Consider the following 24,565-nt stretch of genomic DNA (forward strand, 5'->3'; position numbering starts at 1 on the left):
TCTCAGCTTTGCTGTCTTCTTGCAATGAAGTCTCATTTTGACTTCTGGGACTCTGCCTCCTGAGCATTATTTTGCAAGAAAGAGAAGACTTTTCTCCTTAACGACATCCTTAAAATTGACCTTAACAAAAACGTATATATTGTAGGTGTATATGTACAATGCATACACTACTGCAATCACTTTGTCAGTCAAATTTATTTGGTTACAAAAAAAAAAAAAAGTATAAAAGTAAGAGTAGAAAAAATGCCTATGTATAATTCTGAAGAAAAAAACAACAACAAAAATACAGTATTTTTCAATACGGTCTCTTTTTTTTTTCTTTTTTGATTAAAAACATTCCACTGAGGGTATGAACTATGTTAAATACAGTATACCATCTTGTCTGATACTAAGAACTAACACAAACCCAAAAGGATTTTTGGAGAAAACAGCTACGCTGAAACCTGCATGACATTGAAGGCAAATTTACACATTGATTATTAACAGTAAACACAAAATGACATCATAAATGGAATGGTCACAGAAGCCAGACATATGAATCATAAGCAATGTGACAGTACATTCATTTGTGCAAGGCCTGAGGGAGTAATACTTTCACAGCCAGAGAAGCCGTGAAATATATATTGCTCCTTAGGGAATGCGAGGGGTATATTTGGTTCCTCAGTCGCATAAACAAGCAACACCGTTTCAGTTCTGCAGATTTAAATATGTTTTTGGGAACTGCTTAATGAATTTCAGTTGTCACTATAAGGCCTTATATACATATTCAATCGGAAGGCATCTTGAGGCAGGCTTTATTCACTGTCGCATTGGCTCGGCTTTAAAGTATATTTGCGTGTCTTTGTGTTAAAGTTTTTACACAAGTCAAGGCCATTGAATTCATGACAATTTTTTTTTTGCAACTTACATAAGCCAATGGATTAAATATTTTTTTTAAAGCTGACGTCTTCAGAGAAAGGCTAGGAGAAATTTAGCAAAAACCCAGGTAGCACAATAGGCTTTTCATGTAATCAGATACATTTCATTCATGTTTTTTTTAGTTGTTGTTGTTGCTCTTCCGTTTGGATACAAGAAGAAACCTTCTACTTGGTCTCTACATGTTTTACTGGTTCCACAGTGCTGATGCTGGGGTCGAGAGCAGACAGTCTATGCTTAGGCCAGGGCTTTTGGGCCTCTTCAGTGTTTGCGGGTGCGCTGGCCCCCTGCTCCAGTGGTTGTGACATACAGGAGGGGCTGAAGTTGCCTGGTTTGAGGGCCACGCTTGATGAGGTGGGAGGGCAGGTTGGAGGAAGGGACATCTGCTGTTGAGCCTATGGAAAATTAATAACGGTCAACGGGAAATTAACATTGACTCAAAAAGGAACACAGCACAATAAATGAAGAAATGTGTTAATTTTGATATCAGACCTGTTTGGTGGATATTGTGGGAGGGTCGGATTTTTGTAAGCTGAGGCTGGGCTCTGTGTTGGGGGCGCAGAAGTGGGGCGGGGGGATGACCGTTAATGTGCAGGTGGGGATCAGAAGTGCTGTCCAGGGGACGAAATCGCTGGCTGGTGTTCTTAGCCTGAGACATCTAAGGAGAAGAGAAAATGTTGAGCTTGTTAAAAAAATAATAATAATTAAAAAAATTAATATAAATAATGTAAATAAAATTGAGTGTTAACATAACGTCTGGGTCATATTTTATCCTAAAATCAAAGGAAAGTAAAATAAGAATATTATATTTTAAAGTCTGTTTCTGAAGCAATACAATTTTTGTATTCTTAATAGTATTTCCACAACAGTTAATCGCGACTGTCTTTTATTCCTAGATATGAATGGACTATTATTTAAATCGTTAAATATTTACCATTTATAAGTTTGGGGCCGGAAATATTTTGTTTTTCTTTTATTCAGCCTTAAGGCATTAAATTGATCAAAAGTACTAGTAAAGCCATTCTCATTCTCTCTCTCTCATTCTCATTCTCTCTCTCTCTCTCTCATTCTCATTCTCTCTCTCTCATTCTCATTCTCATTCTCTCTCTCTCATTCTCATTCTCTCTCTCTCTCTATATATATATTTATATACACACACACACTCACACATTACATTTATTCATTTAGCAGATCCTTTTATCCAAAGCAACTTACAGAGGACAGTGGAAGCAATCAAAAACAACGAAAGATTAAAAATAGAATAGTGTAGTATAGTGAGTGCTTAAGTTAGAAGGTCAAATAAAGATGGAAGAGATGTGTTTTAAGCCGATTCTTGAAGATGGTTAAGGACAGCTGAGTTGGGGAGGTCATTCCACCAGGAGGGAACATTTAATGAAAAAGTCCGTTAAAGTGACTTCTTTGGGATGGCACAATCAAACGACGTTCACTTGCAGAACGCAAGCTTCTAGAGGGCACATAAGTCCAGGGCTCCAGACTAACTTTTTTCACTAGGAGCACAGTGGCCCCCAACTGAAAATTTTAGGGGCACAACCAGAAAATTTAGGGGCGCACACCGTAAATCAACATGCTAACCAAATCTACTAATTTCCACTGTATTACTAATAAATACTTTAATAATAGATGCAGAAATTACAATGTGCTGTTTCAAATTCAGTGTCACATTTTATTCAGCACTTTTGAAGATGCAACAACAAGATAAACTGACAGCACCATCGCTGTCATGACAGTACAAATAGTAAACAAAATTCCATACACTCAGAATAAAAAATGTGCTTAGTAAAAAAGTTTGTGTGCATGCTGTATCGTTGTTGTATGTTTCGTTAAGTTTTAAGCCATTCTTCCTTTGAAGGTCGAGCTGGCTTTTGTATTTGGTGAAAGGTAGTTCTAATGCTTGTAGTACCTCAGCCATCTGAATTCTTACAGCCAGTCTTCTCGAAAATGGTGAGTGTGGATCAGGGCCGGCCCTGACCAATTTGCTGCCCTAGGCATGATTTTACCTGGCGCCCCATGCATCACAGCCCATTTCACCCTGTCATTGTGTTCATGCTTTAGCATATATATATATATATATATATATATATATATATATATATATATACACACACACACACACACACACACACACACACATTACAGCAGAACTGTTTCCAACACTCATAATAAATCATCATATTAGAATGATTTCTAGAGGATCATGTGATAGATTGGATGTCACATGTGACACTGAAGAATGGAGTAATGATGCTGAAAATTCAGCTTTGCATCACAGATATAAATTATAATTTAAAGTATAATAAATTGAAAACAAATTATTTTAAATTGTAATAATATATCACAATATTACATTTTTTCTGCATTTTTGATCAAATAAATGCAGGCTTGATGAGCAGAAGAAACTTCTTTCAAAAACATTAAAAATAGTAATGTTTCCAAACTTTTGGCCTGTACTGTATCCCCCCAAAACTGCACAAATGTAGAGTAAAACATTAATAAAAAAGTGATAATAAAAAATATGTCTTAAAAATGACATGATTGTACAAAATCACAGTCTGGGGACTCAGATCAACTGCTAACATTAAGTTTAAGGTAAAAATAACTGCCATGAAATTATAGTATCTTACTCCTATGCAATAAATTGTTCTTTCACTACATCTCTTTACCTCTGTCTTTATCCTCTTCTCTTCTTTTTGGCACTGTATCTATCGCAGACTATGCTCATTTATAATGTGTCATGTAAATTCGGCCTTCCGTCACAATCAGGAAACTTTCACCGTGTCTAGAACTGGCGTGAGCTGCCAGGCCCGTTTCTACGAGCTTTTTGTTAACAAAAGCAGTGCTGTCTACATTGGATGCGGCGTCGGGCACGCTACACAACAAATTACCAACAACTGATCGTGCGCGCACTCTGTTTCTGACGCACTTCAAGCACTCGATGGGCGGGGGAAGATTGAAGAGCCAGATTTTTTTTTTTTTTTTTTTTTTTTTGCTTTATTTGGAAGTATTTCGAATTAATGTTTTTTAAATAGTAGCCTATTATAAAAAAAAAATATGTAAATAAAAAAAATTCACTAGTTCACTCATTCTGGCACCCCTATGGATGAGTGGCGCCCTTAGCATTTGCGGGCCGGCCCTGGTGCAGACTTTTTTCGTCACACCAACCTCTGACTCTGAATCATCATCTGACGGTGACACTGTAGACTCTGGCACTGGTACACTAGCCGCAGGTCGGAAGAACGAATCAATAGTTCGCTTGCTCATAGCTCAGACGCACTCACATATCAGGTTGTGAAGATATTTGTCTCTGTTTCCTTCCCACAGATGTTTACGCGCGCTGAATTATCTCTAGGCCCCTCCCCCTCCACACATTTTAGCCACTTACAGTGGCCATTCCCTATTCTTCTCACGCGCATTTGCCGCTTCACAGACAGGCATCACTCAATGTGTTCAATGTGCTCGCGTCTCATTAGTATGTGTGCAAGTGTGTGTGTGTGTTTGCGTGCGTGCGTGTGCAAATCTACTGGTCGCACATGTGCAACTGGATGTAAAATTCAGTCGCACACTCTCAAAATTTGGTCGCAAAATGCGACCAATTGGTCGCAGTCTGGAGCCCTGAAGTCTGAAGTAACAAATTTAGGTAAATGGGTGCAGAGCAAGTGGTAGTTTTGTAGACAAACATCAATGCCTTGAAATTTATGCGAGCAGCTATTGGAAGCCAGTGGAAATTGATAAACAATAAACAAGGTGTGACGTGTTTTCTTTTCGGCTCATTAAAAATTAATCTTGCTGCCCCGTTCTGGATTGATTGCAAAGGTTTGACAGAACAAGAGCCATATTTTTGTTGCTTCATAATGTTACGGTTGAACCACTGATGGCAGATGGACTATTCTGATGATGCTTTACACACTTTTCTGGACCATGACTGTGTAATTTACTTGGCAGTTTATAGGACATTCTTAAAACTACCGGTTTTCATCCAAAATATCTTAAATTGTGTTCCAAAGACAAAGCTTTTATGGGTTTGGAACGACATGGGGCTAAGTGATTAATGACAAAATTATCATTTTGGGATGGAGTATCCCTTTAAAGGCTAGAGTAATGACTGCTGAAAATTCTGCCTTGCTGCTTACATTAACACAATATGCTTAACGGTCATGAAAATAAATGGTCCTAAAACTGCTTTTGAGTTTAATTATGCAAAATACAACTTCTCATCCTTTTGGCATAAATTATGACCTGAACAAGTTTAGTGAGATTCATCCATTAGCACAAAAGCTCCTTTGTCTAAAAACTCACTGCTTGTCCTGTGACCTCAAACGAGCGGGATCTCCTCTTGCGTCTGCGACCCTCAAAGTCCTGCTCTCGTGGAGCGGGGTTCTTAACAGCCTGCCGGTTCCGCGGCCGAGTCCATGTGCCGTTGGGCGCGGGTCCCTCTCCCGTGCTGCTGGACAGGTTGTCATCAGAGGCGGCGTGGCGTAGCTCTGGACTGGGCTGTCTTCCCCGCCATAGCACCAGGCTTTTAGGGGGCGCCTCGGTCAGAGACAGGTTACTCTTGTGCTTCTTGGGATCTAGGGGTGAAGGTGGCGGGGGCAATTGCAGGGAATCTATTTCTAGCACTTTATAGCGGCGTCGAGCAGCCTTGACCGCGATGTTCTGCACACCTCTTAGAATCTGCTGTCTCTCTGGAGGGAAAATAGAAACTATGACTAATTAAATAGACATTATGTAAGTTGGAATTAATGCATTATGAGAAGAAGCCATGTAGGAATTTGGTTGCTATAGTTTAGCAGTCACTGTATAAAAATAACCTGCAGAATGCCTCAACTGGCCAATCAGCATCAAGTGTTTCAGAGAGCTGTGTGACAAGCACAAAGATGAATAAGCAGAGGAACTCTTACCTTTAGGAGTCAGAGGAGCATCTGTGCCATTCTCGCTGCTCTCGGGTGAGGAGTCCAGATGGCTGCTCATACTGTGACTGAGATGGCTGCATCTGAGAGCATCATCCAGGACAGATGGCAACAGCTGCAGAGATACAGTCAGCATTGTGTCAGATGCACTTATTTATCCAGTATACTAAAAAAAAAAATATATATATATATATATATATTTTTTTTTTTTCATTTTAAAAGGGTCAGTGCATTTATTTGATCAAAAAAATTTAAGGCAGAATTTTCAGCAGTCATTACTCTAGCCTTTAAAGGGATACTCCATCCCAAAATGATAATTTTGTCTTTAATCACTTAGCCCCATGTCGTTCCAAACCCATAAAAGCTTTGTTCGTCTTTGGAACTCAATTTAAGATATTTTGGATGAAAACCAGTAGTTTTAAGAATTTCCTATAAACTGCCAAGTAAATTATGCAGTGTAATTTACTGGGCAGTCAATGGGACAGTCACAAGCCTCCCGGTTTTCATCCATATATATTATTATTTTTATTTATTTTTTCATTTTAAAAGGGTCAGTATATCTCTTATACTCACCAAAACTCCATTTATTTGATCAAAAATACACATAAAATAGTAACATGGGTGAAATATCATTACAATTCTTTTCCATTTTAATACATTCTAAAATCTAATGTATTATTGTGAATTTTCAGCATCATTACTCCAGTCTTCAGTGTCACATGATGCTTCAGAAATCATTCTGATATGTTGATTTGGAACTCTTTTGGTTTAAAAGATAAAAAAAAAATTCATTTATTTTTTTGGAAATAGAAATAATTTTGTTACATTCTTACTGACTTGCAGTACTTACCGACACCAAAGCGTTGAACATTAGTGTATAATCAAAAAAACTAAACTATATTACACTAAGTGGCAAATGTAAACTCCCAGAAGCTCACCTCTCTGTTGCCCTGGCCACTGATGTGAATGGGTGGAGGAGTCATTACGACAGAGTTCTTCATCTGTTTGTGACTACTCTTAAACACTCGGACTCTGTAAGGGCAGGAGACACATTGTAACTTATAAGTAAAAGCATGTGATCAAACTCAGACCCCTTTAGCACAAAATGAGGGAGGTAGTTACAGTATATTACAGTTTTCTTTATGTCCGCACGCAGTGTACTCGTGAATGCATAATATTCCTTCCTCTTATTATTTTCATATTCACAAAATTCAAGTTTTTTTGGGCCATTACATTTTAAAAATGAAATATAAATTTAGCTCAAGAATAAAAAAAAAGCATCAAATGAATTTTCTTTAAGCTCTTCTTACCCATCAGGCTCTGGGAGAATGGGAGGCAGCGTGTGTCTCCTCAGTTTTGTCCGCCCTTTTCTGTTGTCTGAACCCAGTGTGTGAACACTCTCTTGGTCTGAATCCATCTCCTGCAAGGGGTCACGACCTCTGCTGGGGAGGGTGATCTTGGGCAGGGGAACGTCCTACAAAGATATATGTCAGAAAATATGTGAAAATGATCACTCGGTTCCTTCATGATCTTATCCTGTCCCTCTCTTGAAGAGTGTGTAAAGTCATTGTGAAACTCATTCTACGGTCATAACATGATGCAATTCCAGGTGAAGGAAAATGTTAGGCAGGATTTTGTTTCTTTGGAATAATGTGCACTGATGTTTTGTGCAAAATATAAACAGTCCTATGTATTCACAAAGTAAATCGAGTCCGTTTTGATTTCATGTTCACTTTAAAGGGGGGGTGAAATGCTATTTCATGCATACTGAGTTTTTACACTGTTAAAGAGTTGGATTCCCATGCTAAACATGGACAAAGTTAAAAAAATTAAGTTGTACGTTTGAAGGAGTATTTTTGTTCCAAAAATACTCCTTCCGGTTTGTCACAAGTTTCAGAAAGTTTTTTTCGAGTATGGCTCTGTGTGACGTTAGATGGAGCGGAATTTCCTTATATGGGTCCTGAGGGCATGTCTCCCGGAAGAGCGCGCACTCCCGTAGAGCAGCGCACTGAGTGAGAGCACAATAGACTTCACTGATCAGAGCGAGAGCGAATTGTCACAAAAGACGTGTGTTTTTGGTTGCGACGGCAAGACAACCCTGCACAGATTACCAAAAGAGAAACAGCATTAAGGGACCAGTGGATGGAGTTTATTTTTACAGAGCATCAACGGAGTTGTGCAAGTGTTTTTGTTTGTTCCCTGCATTTCGAAGATGCTTGTTTTACAAACAAGGCCCAGTTTGACGCCGGATTTGCACATCGTTTATTTCTTGATGATTCAGTCCCGACGAAAAAGGGTCATGATTGTGTGTTGGAACCGCAGGCGGTGAGTAAAACTGCTTCAAATATCTCTGTGTTGTTAACTTAGCTATCGGCGCGTAAGCACATCAAGTAAACAACATGCGATGTTGTCATCAAACTGCACTTTCCACATGTACAGCTAAAAAAAAAAAAAAAAAAAAAAAAAAAAAAAAAAAAGACGATATAAAGTGGAACTTAGTCATTTTCCAAAACCGCTAAACAAATATATACAGTTTCAATACATACCACATAGAGACGTCGTTACTACTGCTCTTGTTAAATTTCAACCTCTGGATCTGTGTCACAGCTTCCAAACGCTCTCAACGCAAAAGCCTACTGGCGCTCGTGATTCTTTAGCTCCGCCCACACGTCACGCCTCTAGGCGCTCGTGTTTTTCCGGGAAAAATCGGTACAGACTATCTTTCTCTTTTGAATATAATAAAACTAAAGACTTTTTGGAGTTATGAAGGATGCAGTACTACTCTATAGGTACTCAAGATTAACAGGATATTGAGTGAAAACGAGCATTTGAAAACGAGCCCTTTAAAAATGCCTGCTTGACGTACCTTAAGAGTACGAATGGTGAACTTATCCAGGGCCACAACTCGGTCCAAGTTCTTCTCATCCATTTCCTTCATATACATCTCATAAAGCTCTTGAAGATGAGGAGGAACCAGGAGACTGTGATCTGCAAAAACACCACCATTCACCAGAACTTCTTACAACATTTATTTTATTCAACAAGAATATATTTATTTATTTTCAACTTGAACTGACCCCTCATATTGCATCATTTGCAAAACTATAGCCTAACAGTTTGGCCCGATTCATCTCTGGCTGAGATTTCTGTGCCATTTCTTATTCCTTCGACTGACTCACCATCAATAAACTGCCGCTGCTGCTGGATGATCTCATGGCAGAGGTGTCTGTGCTGCTCGAAACGCTGCACCACCACGTTTTTCTGTCGGATCACATTGTCCTTAAGCAGTGCGCTGGACTGCATCTCTGCATTCTCGATCTCCAGCTCGTGAACCTTGCAGAGGAGGCAAAGCACTTCCCTCTGCTCCTCTGAGCTCACGCGGCGGGGGAGAAGCTCTTCAAGACGTCGTGCTTTCTCTCTGATCTCTGCCAGGTGCTGCTCTAATCCAGCCTAAAGAGGATGACAGAACTATGGTTAATTAATGTGCTGATTCACTTTCTTAACATTGGAAGTCATGTTCAAATGATCTTTGCTTATAAGGAGTCTCAGTCTAAAAGCAGAAAGGAAGTATGCACTGAAGAAGAATGTGACGCCTATGCAGAGTGTTCCAATTTGGTGTCATTTATTTAGGATGTTGCCTTAAAAGACAGATGCATAACTTGCCAGTCTTTTTAATAAATTTCATCTCACAGTAGTTTCATCTTGGCTACATATATATATATATATATATATATATATCATTATAACAAGTTCATTGAAATGAACTGACTGAACTTCGCTAAAAGGAATCAGACATCAAGGAGTTTTTTTGAGGTGTTGTTCCACCCTCTAGTGGCTAGTAGGAACACTACCTTCTGTTTCTGTATTTTCTTCTGCTCAGCCATGAGCGTGACAAGGTTCTCTCTGGCAATGACCACCTCTTGTATCTCTGTGCTGTCAGACATAGATTCTGGAGAGTCTGAGTCTTTCTCACTTTCATCCTTATTAAAACTCTCCTTCCTCCTCTCGCTCTGCCACTTCTTTCTTCTCCTGAAGCGTTCTTGCTCCCAGCTAGATGGAGACGGACAAGATTTCAATAGCCAAGCATTTATTCAAACGAAAGATAGCAAGCAAATGTTTAAAATAAAACATTTCACAAAATAAATTTGTTCAGTCTGAAATGATGTAACAACTGACAACTCTGTTATTATAAGCATTTGACCACCTTCTGACTTAAATGTCCAAATGGCTTTAGGGCCAGTGTGTATTTAGCTGTGATTTTGTTTTGGCTTGTGTACAGAATGAAGACTCACTCTGCGATTGTCAGCAGGTGTTTGGATGTGTCTATCTGGATTTCCATGTTGCTGTTGTCCAGCTTCATAAGACGCTTCCTGATGTCCATCTGCTGTCTAAACGCATCGATCAGCTGCTCCCGCAGCTGGTCCATCTCAGACCGAGAAGAGTGAGCCTGCACCTCCGCTAGAGGCAAACACACACACACACACACACAGAGAAAAACAATTATGTTAGGATACACATTTGAGTAAGAATAGAATAGGAAACAATCTATGCAGAAAATTATCAGTGAAAATTCTGAAAATAATCTAATGAAACAGTATAGTCAAAATAATATATTAAATTAATCATTCAAATTTTTTATTATATAACAGAACATATATACACACATATATATATATATATATATATATATATATATATATATATATATATATATATATATATATATATATATATATATATATATTATATTATAATAATCGATGATAAACAAACTAACAGAAGAAATAGATAAGAACAGAATATGACCTAACAGAATCAATTAGGAAAACAACCAGATCAAAAAGAAAATAATTTATTAGAATAGAATTAGAATAGAAATATAATAATTTATTAGAACAGAATAATTTAGAAAATAATCTACTCAACTGGAAAATCACATGAGCAGAAAATAATGTATTAGCTTTAAATAGAATAGAAAACAATCTATGCAGAAAATTATCAGTGACAATTTAGAAACAATATAGTCAAAATAATATATTAAATACATCATAGTTTTGTTTTATAATATAATATAATAGAACACATTAAATTAAAATGATATTCTAACAAAATAGAAAATAATAGAATATAACAAAATAGAATATAATACAACCAATTAGAAAATAATCTAACCAAACAGATTTTCATCTAGAACGGAACAGTATATGTCAGAACAGAATCATTTAGAAAATAATCTAATCAAACAGAAAACACAATAGAACAGAATAGACTAGAAACAATTAAAAAGAATATAATCAAAAAGAAAACAACAGAACACAAAAGAATAGAATTGATTATTATAATGGATAATAATCAAACTAACAGAAAAAAAAAAATGATAAGAATAGAATATGACAGAACAGAATCGATTAGAAAATAACCTGATCAAACAGAAAATAATGTATTAGAATAGAATAGAACACAATAATTTAGAAAATAATCTACTTAAATCGAATATAATCGAATCAAGCAGAAAATAATTGATTAGATTTGAATAGAACGGAATAGAATAGAATAGAATAGAATATCTGGGGATTCAAAGTAAAACTGAGGTGGTATCAATGTAACACATCACTTCACTTCTTACAGACAGGATGTTACCTTGAACATGGCGGATGTCTGTTCTGTCCGGGTTGAGCGGTCTGCTGGCCTGGTCTGCTATCTTTTTCTTCAGCCGCTGAATCTCGCTGCGCAGGTCAGAGATGATGCTGGTGTACTGGGCGACGTGATAGGACACATTCAACAGATTTCTCTTTACCTGCACAGGAAGAATAACAGGGTACAGGGGAACTCTTTACAAAACATATATTTTGAGAAACGGTCACAAAAATGATGCAACAATCTCACTGACAAAGAAAACTTTGGAATGGTAATAGCTAGGTTATTAAGTAGGAAGATTACTAGGTTGTGCATTGATTTGTCATGTTAAACTAACCCGTGTGCGGATGCTTTTGGCACGGTCGGCATAAGTCAAGGTATTTCGTGAATCCTCGAAGGCCAGAGATGCAGGGCTTATATGAGCAATCATCACCGTCCGACTGTTTCCTCCTAGAGAATCCTGCAAACGTCAGAAAACCTTAGTAAGACAACCATGATCGAGAAAAACATCCCACAAGCATCTTTGTTCATGAAGATTCGCTTATCTGTACCTTGAGCAACCGCGTGAGCTTGCTGTCTCTATAGTTGACGTATTTGTTGCCATTCTTTTCACTCAAAGCATTGATGCAGTTCCCCAGTGCGAGCAGAGAGCGGTTGATATGAGCTCCTTCTTTTAACCTCTGACCTCTGTTCTGCGTCTGAGAGTAGAAACAGTAGTTATTGCACAGTCATAAAACAGTCAGTCTAGGATAGGAAGTCTGTTCCAACAGGGGGCGCTCTTGTATGTCTCATTTTCTGAAAAGCGCACAAACAAGCACTACTGTTTCCGAGCACCAATAGCCCATAACCAGAAACAACGTGATCTGCTTTTGTGTTTGTCACATGCATGTTTAAACCCAAGGGGGGCCTGAGTGGTAAACATTTTTAACTGTTTCCATGGCAAATACATGGGACGCTCTCTAAATGTGTTCTCTCATATCTTCCCACCTCATGCAGGGAGTGGAAATACACTTAACATTAAAAATGATTCACGTCTTTCATTAAAAACACCTCACTGGACTAGGTGGAGGTGTCTCATGCATCATCATGCATTTAATAATCAACAAATATTTTCATATTAGTTGTCTTTATTTCCCCTTCAAGTTTATCCCTGATAGGTAAATCAGTTGGAATTGTTCGCTCGTCACTGGCTGATATATGATTCTGAATATAGCTGGCGCCAACTGTGCCAGCTTTTATTTAAAAAGAAAGATTGATAGCTCTGATATTAGTGATTACCAACTTTATAGACATCCGTCTGAGCTCACCCACGGTGCTTTTATATTCTATCTAAACTAAAAGAGGAATAGACCTTTATGTTTCGCACCTAGAAATGTCGCACCCACACACATCATCATACCTGTGAAGCCCGTTCAGACCCTGCCAGATCGATCATGAAGAGACGTGCGAATCGCACTTCCTGCAGGATGTCGCGACATCGGCTCTGTTGCCGCACGCCCACCTGCAGCACAGCGTGAGAACGAGAAGACGTCTGATTGGCTGCTGTCGGCTCTTGAGTTCTCTGTTTGTTTCCTTTCATTAACAACTCCATGACCTGAGAAAGAGAGCGAGAGAGAGAGAGAGAACAGAGAAAACATCCAGGTTGATCAGATTTTTTTTTTTTTTTTTTTAAGGAAGTCTTTAATGCTCACCATGGCAGCATTTATTTGATCTAAAATATAGTAAAACTGCAATGTGAATTATTATAATTTAAAATATATTATTTTCTTTTAATATATTTTTAAAAGTTATGCTAAGCTAAATTTTCAGCATCATTACTCCAGTCTTCAGTGTCACATGATCCCAGAAATCATTCTAATATACTGAGTTGGGGCTTCAGAAACATTTCTTATTATTAATTATCAACTGTGCTGCTTAATATATTCGCAGAGACTCTGATCATTATTTTCAAAATTATCAATAAAAAGAATAGCATTTATTATGAAAATCATCTGTGACACAAAAAATACTCTGTCACTTTTGATCAATAAAACTGTTGAATTAAAGTTTAATACTTACTTAAATATACACCACTATTTTTTACAGTGAAGTATCATATGATTTTTTATGCTTTTAAAATGATCATGAACAATGACTACTGTGAAAGTACTTATTTACTTAAAAAAAAAAAAAAAAAAAAAAACTTTCAAAATAATTCTTGTAAAGTAACAAGGGCCCTAAATAATGGGTCTAACTGACCTCTCGTGCATTAATGGTGGAGACCTCTGTGATTCCTGCGACCTGAATTTCTCCCTTCGAATCCTCTCTCAGGTCCAGAAACCCAGATGATGGATTTAGCAGGTCTCTTATCATCTCATTATAGATCTGAAACACAATAAAAACAGATTAAAGACCATGCTCAGATTCCAAGATGACCATCATTGTTTATGCATTTGACATTTACATTCCTTCTTCTGACAGACTCTTTTATCTGAGGTGGCTTGCAGTGCATGAATATCAGAACGTGCAAACTGTGACCTTTCCAGTAGCATTCTCTACCAGTGGAGTAGCATAAACTAATAAACACCTTGGAATTTCAACCAATCAAAATCCAGAATTTGTGGTACAAACTGTCCTACTCAGTATTTTCAGGATGCTAGTGTGGAGAGATGAATGTTGCATTTAAAGAGTATTTCAATAGGCTTCATTCAACCCAGTTTAGAACAAGACCACATCCTGAGTGCCATCGGTGGTCACCTCTCAATTTAAGTCGTCCTGAACGTAATCTTTCATCACTGTCAGTGAGGTCACTGTGATGTGCCGTAAGCATGTGATCATTTTAGGGTGATGCTGACGGTATGAAAATAATCCATTGACAGAGAAAGAGTAAAAGACCTACTAAAGACATAGATGGATGGAAAGAGATAAAAACAGGAGGATAAACCTGGAGGTCTGTAGCTAAACCACAGAAGCCGAGAATAAAAATGCTTTCTCTCCAGGGAAGCGTCCCCTTGAGCATTTGGAAGGCCCAATGTAAACAGCAGTTTTAATGTGAAAGTGTAAGAAAAGCAGTAGACAGGAGAGCACTGTGCTCTTTCCGTTTGTGGATGGAGTGTCTTACTTATAGGTCTGCACATTCCAATCAACCCCCTTTACCCCGAAGAAGTCACAACAAATCTGTATGTCTACATGTGTATTAGGGGTTTCCCCTACTAAGGATTTTCATAGTCGCATCGGAATTTTCGAATCTTGCCGATTTTCGACTGATAGTCAAATCATATACAGTATTTGTATATAATACCTGCGTGCAAAATACATAGAGTCAAGTCAGACATTGGACAGCCATAATTACTGATGTTAAAACACAGGGAAAATGAGTAAAGAACGCCTCGCAGATACAAACGAGGTAAATAATGTTTTATGTTTCAAATAAATACAACGTGCAGAAACACGGTAGCTAAACTCAATTATTGTTTTATTATGGTGTTTCTTATCGTAATGGTATTTGTATAACAGTTATTAAAAATATATTTTTGATAGAAATATGATAATAATAAAAATGAGTGTGTTTACATGCACAATTATGCTTTAGCAGATTATGCTTAATAAGCCAGAGTAAGGTCATAAATGGGCCAAGCATAAACCAGTTGCAACAGGTCGTTTTTTGTCTCTTACTCCGATTTCACACAGCATGTAAACACTATAACCAGCTTTCTGTTGGCTTATTGAAGCATGCATGTGTGATACATGACAGGAACGCATTGTTAATGCAGATTTAAGCGCATCTAGACCGAGCAAACCTCTTGCAGTAAAGAAAGAAGGAAATGTATCACAAAATCAGATTTTTTGATGACTCCGAAAATTATAAAAATTTGTTATCTCGTGCAGCAAAAGTAAAGTGGTTCAGTTAAAATACTAGGTTTAAGGCCCGTTAACACCAAGCACGATAACTATAAAGATAACGATAAAGATATAGTTCTAAAAATTGTTTTCAATATTAAAGAATAGCTGAGTCCACACTACAACTATAACGATACAGGCACAGAGAAACGATATCGTTGGATCACTTTCAGAACGATTTTTTTTCTGATGAACGATAAAAGTATTGCCAACCAATCAGAATCAATCCTGCTGTAATGAGCTCGAGAATTTAAAGCAGCAGACGCGCGTCTGCTTAGAATACACAGACAATATCGTTCGCTGGTGTGGACGCTAATATCGTTATCTTTATAGTTATCGTTCTTGGTGTGAACTGGCCTTTATAACTGCATGAGAGGGTAATATATGAGCTGTAAGATTCCCGACATGTTGCAAGCTTAATTTAACATCACAACGGACAAATGTATGAAATACTCTCGAGTCAGATAAGCAAATTATTTATTAATGAAGTCATGTAAACGCAGCCTACTTGCGCTGTCAGGTTACTGATGTGCATGTAAACGGGGAAAACTGGTTATTTTAATAAGCTGATATTTGTGAGTTATGAGTTAACTGGTGTGCATGTAAACGTGCTCAATGTTGCATGCATATGTATATGTATATATGTATATATATATATATATATATATATATATATATATATATATATATATATATATATATATATATATATATATATATATGTGTGTGTGTGTGTGTGTTTGAGAGACCCTGGAGCACAAAACCAGTCTTAAGTTGCTGGGGTATATTTTTAGCAATACATAGCCAAAAAAAAAAACATTGTATGGGTCAAAATGTTTGATTTTTCTTTTATGCTAAATTCATTAGGATATTAAGTAAAGATCATGTTCCATGAAGATATTTTGTAAATTTAAATATGTAAATATATCAAAACGTAATATTTGATTAGTAATATGCATAGCTAAGAATTCATTTGGACAACTTCAAAAGGCGATTTTCTCAGTATTTAGATTTTTTTTTGCTCCCTCAGATTCCAGATATTCAAGTAGTTGTATCTCAGCCAAATATTGTCATATCCTAATAAATCATACATCAATGGAAAAAGTATTTATTCAGCTTTCAGATGATGCAGTTTTGTGGTCCAGTGTCACATATACACATGTATATGTATGTATACACACACACACACACACACACATGTTCTGTAATTATATAAATATATTAACAATTTGTAATATATGTTTATATAATTAAAATATTAGGTTCAAGTGCATACTATAAAAAAGCAAAGGACTGTCAGGGATTCTACCAAAGACCTGAAGTGATGTCTGAGCACTTTCACCATGGTAAAGGAGAAATGACACATTGTCAAGCGACATTAACTACATGCTGCTGAACTGACTATGATTGACAAAACGAGCAATGAGACTGTCCAGAAAGACTGTGAGACAGAGAGGGAAAAAAGACACCAAGAATTGAAGTTGCTGTTGTCAGCTCACACATGTGATCACAAATCAACCATCAAAAACAGGACAGAGCAAATGAGTTTGAAGGCCCGGAAGATAAAATGTGAAAAAAAAAAAATTCAAAGACTCACACTAAAGGAGGTACCCAAGCACCGAGCTCAGCTCAAAAATATCAAATAAATTATATATACATACTATAATTGATATTTTTGAACTTGGTATTATCAAATTATATTATATTAGGCCTTGTAAGTCAGCAGGTATTTTCTTTCAAGATGCAGGCCTGTGTAATTTGGCCTGTCACATAAAAGCATAGTAATTTGTTTCTAGGCTAACGCAGTAGGGGATCAGGGTTGCATGTATCTGTTTTGAGTAAACTTTTGCCAAGTCCATCACGACTCAATGGTGAAACAAGCTTTCGAGTATCAATACAACATCACTGTAATCAAAGATGCTGAGATAGTCACTAAGCCGACAAGATGACCCCTCCCTCACGCAAACAGAGCTGATAAACAGACGGGCCATCAGACGCTCCGCATGGGCCTGATGATTATCTTATTACATAACACTTAAGACGTTACCTTTTTTTTTAATTGTTCAAAACTGACTGAGGGCAATTTACTTTACTGTGTGCATGACAGTAGGGTGACAATATCTTTAAAAGCTCTACATATCGAATCTCCAGGTTATTTGTGAGAGAGAAAAAAAAAAAGAGACAAGTGGCTGCTAAATTTCTATTTAGCAACCACATTAATATCTCACCTCCAAGTAGGACATCGAGACACTGTACTGCATGTCATCGCTGGTTTCTTCAATGGCTTTGAATAGGTCATTTAATGTGCGAACGTAGATACCAGGTTCTCTGTCTGTTCCCAGCATAGTGTAAGTCTTCCCACAACCTGCGAACACACACATCTGTTTATTAGGAACACAATTTAACCTCATTTTATTGCCTGACACGACACAATGCCATATGTAAATAATTAAAAATGGCATTTTGTTTTAATTTTATTTGTTGCCTATAGCATCATTCCTGCTGCCTGTGATACAAAGCAGGCGTACCAGTTGAAAATCTGTGCTCTAAACTACACTACCTCTTATCACAAGTGTTAAATAATTATAGATAATTAGTGTATGTTCATCAGCATGGCATAAACAGAAGGCACAGGTGTGAGGTGAGTCATAGTGAGTGATACATAATGTTACAGGTAGCTTTTATCCAGTCAGGCTGAGCACAGATCTAAGCTTTATATAGCCACGGCCACAGACAGGAACAGTCAGTAAAAGTCACTCTGAGGACAGATTAGAGCACACGAGGACACAGGAGCCACACGGACATCTGGTTTCCAGGAACAAACTTTTATTCAATTCAAAGCAACAATTAAAACCGGTCTTAAATTAAGGCATTTATTACCATATAATGTGCTACTAACAGCTGGAATTCAGTAAGCTATAGGTTAAAATATTAAATAATTGTAAAGGGTTTTTTTTTTGTTTTTTTTTATCCGTGCATGCGACTTTGTTGAATGAACCTGTTCCGTAAACAGGAGGAAAGAAGATCAGGTTGATAAGGCTTAATCCTTGTGCCCTAGTACTAGTAGTGCCCAGTTTGATGGCAATTCATTGTAAGAACATACATACATGAATACATATGTAAATGAACAATGGGTGACTTTTTTTTTTGAACCCTTAAATATCATGTTTTGCCAATCATTATTACATATTTGGGTCTTTTTTGGGTCTAAAACCCTACTGATTAGATTTTTTTCTCACACATAAACTTTGTTGTGCAATTTGTTTTTGTGAGTATGACTGGGCAACATTGCTTGTAATGATAAAAATTTACTAGCTCCAAGCCTTATTTTAGTTAAGTTTAAATCAAAGGCACTATTACAAGACTGTTATACAATTACCAAGATATAACAATTTTTTTTTTTTTAAAAAGACATTGGTATGATTATTTGTTCCTGTGTATCTGTACTGACCTGTGGGTCCGTAGGCAAAAACAGTGGCATTGTACCCTGATACGAGACCTTCAATCAAGGCTTTAGTGGTGGATCTGTACACCTCGTCCTAAGGAAAGCACATACAAAACATGTTGTGTGTATGTATTTTCATCCATTTCATTCAAAGACGCACAGTAAACACATATGCATTTAAAAGCAAATAAAACTGCGTAAATGTGATCTTTTGGAAAGCATGTTAACTTATGTATATATGCACGTGCTTCAGATCCACTCTTACAAACATACACAGACACAGAATGGGCTTGCCTGCGTGGCTGAATAATCAAAGGTCACATCAAACATGTAAGTCTTCTCTCTGGATCGATGAGCTCGAAGAATATCATCTGGATCCTCCATGGGGTCCATCAACACCACCATCTGAAAATGAAGTAAAGAAAAAATGAATAATAGTACATTTGGTTACAACTTACAGGTTTTATATGCACTGCATTTATGTGCGGAGTGTATCTCATAACCATTTTCGCCTTTTACTTGCTACCTGACACCAGGCTTTACAGGTAATCACAGCTAGCTATCACCTAACATTAACTACAAAGGCCATTTACCTCAGTTACAGTGACACAGGCCGCGTTTCCACCGAAATTACCGGGACAATTGTACCAGGAACGTTTTCCACAGGAACTATTTTCGCCCACAGAGCTGTAGCTTTCTGTGTTTCCACCACGGTCTAAAGTACCGGGAATATTAGGCAAATAGTCTGGTGACGTACAGTACAGACCAAAAGTTTGGATACACCTTCTCATTCAAAGAGTTTTCTTTATTTTCGTGACTATGAAAATTGTAGATTCACACTGAAGGCATTAAAACTATGAATTAACACATGTGGAATTATATACATAACAAAAAAGTGTGAAACAACTGAAAATATGTCATATTCTAGGTTCTTCAAAGTGACCACCTTTTGCTTTGATTACTGCTTTGCACACTCTTGGCTAGGCCTGGGCGAAAAATCGATTGAATGAATTAATTCAAATTTTTTGTTACAGGCAATTAAAAAAATAAGTAAATTGAGTTTTTGTGTAATGGCACATTTTTGGCTCCCCGGAGCTTCCGTAGCGTTAGTTTCACATGGCAGTATGGCAAGCGACAACAACAACATCATAGCACACACAAAACATCATAGCACACACGAAACAGCAAGCTACAACATGGCTACCGGTGAAAGTTGGAAGTTTGCTCCCAAGAAAGGAATAAAATCATCTGTTGTTTGGAACTGGTATGGGTTTGCTGCGACAGACGTGGAGCAAGAGACCCCACGCTGCCTAAAGCCCATCGCAGTCAAAAGCAGCAGCACCAGCCGAATATGAAAATGGGGGTTACATTTGTCTTGCTTTTGATTAGGGCTGCTCCGATCACAATCGGCCGATCGTTAATGCGCATCTCAGTAGTAAAGCCGGTTTTCTAATCATCGGTAAATTCCCTTAGATGCGTGATTGCAAATCCACTTCATTTTCTCGATGTGAAATCACGCACCTGAGGGAATTTACCCCTGATTAGAAAACCAGCTTTACTACTGAGATGCGCATTAACGATCGGCCGATCGTGATCGGAGCAGCCCTACTTTTGATTAAATAAAAGCAAAATTAGCTTTAAGTTGTCTGCTGTTTGTACTTATTGCTTTCCTTAAGTAGGGGGGAAAAATAAATAAAAAACTGAGATTTTATTTTTAGGCCATATCGCCCAGCCCTACTCTTGGCATTCTCTTGATGAGCTTCAATGCTCTTCCAACAGTCTTCCAACAGTCTTGAAGGAGTTCCCTGAGAGATGTTTAGCACTTGTTGGCCCTTTTGCCTTCTGTCTGCGGTCCAGCTCACCCCTAAACCATCTCGATTGGGTTCAGGTCCGGTGACTGTGGAGGCCAGGTCATCTGGCGCAGCACCCCATCACTCTCCTTCTTGGACAAATAGCCCTTGATGCCTTCAGTGTGACTCGACAATTTTCATAGTCATGAAAATAAAGAAAACTCTTTGAATGAGAAGGTGAAATAAATGCATCGTGTTTTTATCGAGTTATATAAGGGTAGTGGCTGCTGAGAAGTCAGCTTTAAGGAATAAATAACATATATATATATATATATTAGGGCCGGGACTTTAAAGCGTTAATTGAGATTAATTAATTACACAAAAATAACGCATTAACTAAGATTAATTAATTACAGAAAAAAAATTCCCGCATTTTTAATAAAGTATTTTTGCACCGCGGAACGTTTCTCAATGCATGAGTGTCGGCGGACCGATTATACTGGAGCACCAACTAGCTTTCGCATATCACGCAGCACATCGAGCCTCAAGTATCACCTCAACGCAAAACATATAGCAGCTAGCGTGGACTTTACACTTTATGTTGAACTATGTATTATTCTGTTGGTGCAACAGTTTATTTTGAACTCTTTATTGTTTTAGCCAAGGTTACTGAGAGTTGGACTTAGTATGTTATGGCCTCTGAAGCAACAGAGAGATGTTTTCTAATAGTCAGTGTTTCCAATGTTCTGAATGTAATTGACAGTATTGTGTTTTACTTAAAAAGCACTTTACAGAAGGTTCCAGCAACTATAAGCTTCCTGAATTTCTGAAATGTACTATTTCTAAATTGTTTCTAAATATGCTATTGCTACACTTAATGGCAAAAATTGCACTGGTCTGCTAGACTTGGTTGAACAAAAATAAACAATATTTTGTTGCTTAAGCTTATGTATTCAGTCATTATTCAATGGTATACTATAAATCCATGTGAAAAAAAAAAAAAATACTTCTCACTGTTCTCAGATCAAATATTTATATGCGATTAGTAGTTTGGTAGCTGACATTGGGAAACATCTTCAGTGTCAGGAATATTAATGCACATGAGTCAGATGTGTCTCATGCACATAAGGGGTATATATTTAGTATAGAGTACAGTTATCGTGCTCTCAGCCATATGGTGTGTGAGTTTATGTTATCCCACCATTCACACAGTGACAGCTGTAGCGTGGCAGTTTGGCCAATCCTAATATTCTTAAGACACTAGTGCCAGTATAGTTTACATGGCACGAGAGAATGACACACTGTAATCAGTACTGGGTCACTGATCAGTTTCCACTCACCTGAAATGATCCCTGCTTTTGATAATAGTCAATACTAAAACCTGTATGTACTGTGATCTTTTTAAAATATTAAGAAATCTTACAATTAATTTACAAAGAGTTTATATTTTACATTTTGAGACGTTTACTTCAGCTTTATATTATGTGGGGTCGGTAAGATTTTAAAAATGTTTCTGAAAGAAGTATTATGCTCTCAAAAAATGAATTTTCATCAGCAATTACTCCAGTCTTCACTGTCACATGATCCTTTAGAAAAATCATCTAATATACTGAATCGATGCTGATATATACAGATCTTTCATAAAAAAAAAAAGCTGTCCAAAGCTGGCAAAACAAAAGCCTGTCAAACTGATGAGAATCACTGGTCAACCATCATTTCTGAGGTTTCCCCTCTCAGTCTCACTGCCACAAAGGAGAGAGCAAAAGAGGCCCTATTAAAGGGCTAAAGGTTATTCGGGAAAGCCATCTTTGGTTTCCACCTGCATAAAGGACGGAGGGCATTCACCTGGCCAGACACTAACTGCTCCACTAGTCCACTGACTAATTCATACGTTCATAAAGGTGACATGAGAGCCTTTAGGCATCATTACACTGCACAATACTTTATGAAATGTCAATCAAATGATTCCTCCAATGCCATGCTAATGCACACCTATCTGCAAACTAGTTCACCTGCTCATATAATTCGGTGTACAAAAACAAAACAAGCCATGCCTGAATAAAGGGTGCTAAAATTAAAAGCCGAGCGTAGTCGTGAAATATTAAATGGCATCAAAGATCAGCCAAGGTCTGTGCAACAGCCTGCTAATGCACCAGCATGAAATCAATTAGCAATATGGTGTTATTTAAATAAGCACAAAGAATGGCACAGTCGCTGGGGGTGACAGTCCAAGCCATTCAGGAGGATGAAGTTACCAATTAACCACGAGGTGAAGATTAGCAGCAAAAGGAGGTGAATATTGGGATCTATCCAGCTTATTAAAACACAGCAGTGGTCATAATGTATCAGAAAGGAGGTGGAAGGGTTGTATCTCCTGCAGGATGGACTCACTCAACTACTGTGACTCTATAGCCCAAAAAATCTGAGATGAGATTCCGTCAGATAGACTCCAGAAGAGATTTATGTAAAGTAGCATCATACTAAATGTGAGGCTGGTGTTTACATTATTTTCCGTTCTGAAAATAAATGATTCCAACTATTTCTTGTTTAGAGTTACAGTTCAATACCAGAACCTCTTCAACATGTCTTACTGAACATTTGTAACGTATAAAAGCTAATAAAATAGACAACAAACAGGTTAAAGATAAGGAAGAAAGAAATAAAGAAAGATACAAATTTAGAAATTAATATAAATGATAGCGTAAATGAATAATCCAAAAATTAATAAAAAATAAATACATACAGTACTATATATAAAAAAACAAATATAGCAGCACATTTATATATTGAGAGAGGGTTTTTTTTATTTTTTTTTTATAAAGCACTACTATAAAACGCATTCAATAAAATTGCATTTTGATGCCTTGACTTTCTCACTGTAAGCATTTGCATTTAAGCCCTAGAGCACTTAACTAAATTTATTAACAATTGTGGTGTTGTGAGTAATAGTAGTACCTTTGATTGTCCATGTTTAAAATACTACAAAATGCAGCAGCTTTCAGTCATTTTAAAGCAAAGTGTGTCATTTCTGTGCCATTATTTCCCAGTGACTCCTCTCAACTTTCATTATTCACACGAGCGTTTTCTTTCACGCCAAACTCGCATCGTTTATTAAAACTGCATTTTTGTCTTGGTTAGAGCAATGTTTTGACAATGACACGGCTCAAAATGTTTTCGTGTTTTGACTGAGCAGGACAAATCCTCGGGGAGAACAGGGTGAGCCTCCTAATTAATAAAACTACTCTATCCGACAGGAGAAAAACAAGACTGAGAAAATGAAAGAGAAAGAGGAGCTACTGACTGCATACTGAGCGGTTACATGAAGCCAATGATGGAGACAAAAGATATGAGGAGGTGTCAGATTGACCCACAATTATGCAACAACTTGACAGAGCAGAGGCAGAGTGATACGATCTGTTCAGAATACTGATCCAGGCATTGTGATGTGTGTAGACTCTGCCATGCTTTTTCATAAGAGAGCTCGGTTCTCTAAGGCATCATCTATGAGTCACTGATAAAGCTGTGATGTAACACGGGCCATTCGATGCTACCCTGGGAAATAAAACCCATAGCGCCAAATCCAGTCAGCCTGACTCGAACAGCTCAGGGATATGAAACCACCAGCCTGGCACTACTGAAACATGCACACAATAAATGAAAACATTATTTTTATGATCTGGAAATTATAGAGGAATTGGAAGTGCGGAAAATCCAAGCATAATTTAATTGTTCACATTGCACATAAAGCGAATATTATTGCTTTATTTTTAGCAATATATATATATATATATATATATATATATATATATATATATATATATATATATATATATATATATATATAAAAGTAGAAAATGTGTCATATTTTGCCTAAAGAGTGAACAATTATAACTCTTTAGATTCATTTTGGCCTATGATTTATTATTTTTCACACACCCACATCCACATAAATGCACAGGAAAAAAATATAGAGA

General features: G+C 37.2%; 1 protein-coding gene across 1 annotated transcript in view; it reads right to left on the bottom strand.

The window, feature by feature from the left end:
• Nucleotides 1–927: 927 nt before the first annotated feature.
• LOC113055928 (kinesin-like protein KIF19) overlaps nucleotides 928–24,565 on the bottom strand; it is a 42,467-nt gene continuing 18,829 nt past the window's right edge. The window contains exons 3-20 of the mRNA XM_026222322.1: nucleotides 19,096–19,206; nucleotides 18,808–18,895; nucleotides 17,585–17,721; nucleotides 13,716–13,841; nucleotides 12,877–13,071; nucleotides 12,029–12,175; nucleotides 11,815–11,937; nucleotides 11,481–11,637; nucleotides 10,133–10,298; nucleotides 9,692–9,890; nucleotides 9,020–9,290; nucleotides 8,707–8,828; nucleotides 7,151–7,314; nucleotides 6,779–6,872; nucleotides 5,832–5,955; nucleotides 5,230–5,615; nucleotides 1,408–1,573; nucleotides 928–1,310 (exon numbers count right to left, since the gene is read on the bottom strand). Of these exons, the coding sequence (XP_026078107.1) occupies nucleotides 1,177–1,310; nucleotides 1,408–1,573; nucleotides 5,230–5,615; nucleotides 5,832–5,955; nucleotides 6,779–6,872; nucleotides 7,151–7,314; nucleotides 8,707–8,828; nucleotides 9,020–9,290; nucleotides 9,692–9,890; nucleotides 10,133–10,298; nucleotides 11,481–11,637; nucleotides 11,815–11,937; nucleotides 12,029–12,175; nucleotides 12,877–13,071; nucleotides 13,716–13,841; nucleotides 17,585–17,721; nucleotides 18,808–18,895; nucleotides 19,096–19,206 (2,910 nt within the window). The 3' untranslated portion in view covers nucleotides 928–1,176. The remainder of the gene's footprint in view (nucleotides 1,311–1,407; nucleotides 1,574–5,229; nucleotides 5,616–5,831; nucleotides 5,956–6,778; nucleotides 6,873–7,150; nucleotides 7,315–8,706; nucleotides 8,829–9,019; nucleotides 9,291–9,691; nucleotides 9,891–10,132; nucleotides 10,299–11,480; nucleotides 11,638–11,814; nucleotides 11,938–12,028; nucleotides 12,176–12,876; nucleotides 13,072–13,715; nucleotides 13,842–17,584; nucleotides 17,722–18,807; nucleotides 18,896–19,095; nucleotides 19,207–24,565) is intronic.

This window comes from Carassius auratus, chromosome 37 (genome assembly GCF_003368295.1).
Source record: "Carassius auratus strain Wakin chromosome 37, ASM336829v1, whole genome shotgun sequence".
NCBI lineage: Eukaryota > Metazoa > Chordata > Actinopteri > Cypriniformes > Cyprinidae > Carassius > Carassius auratus.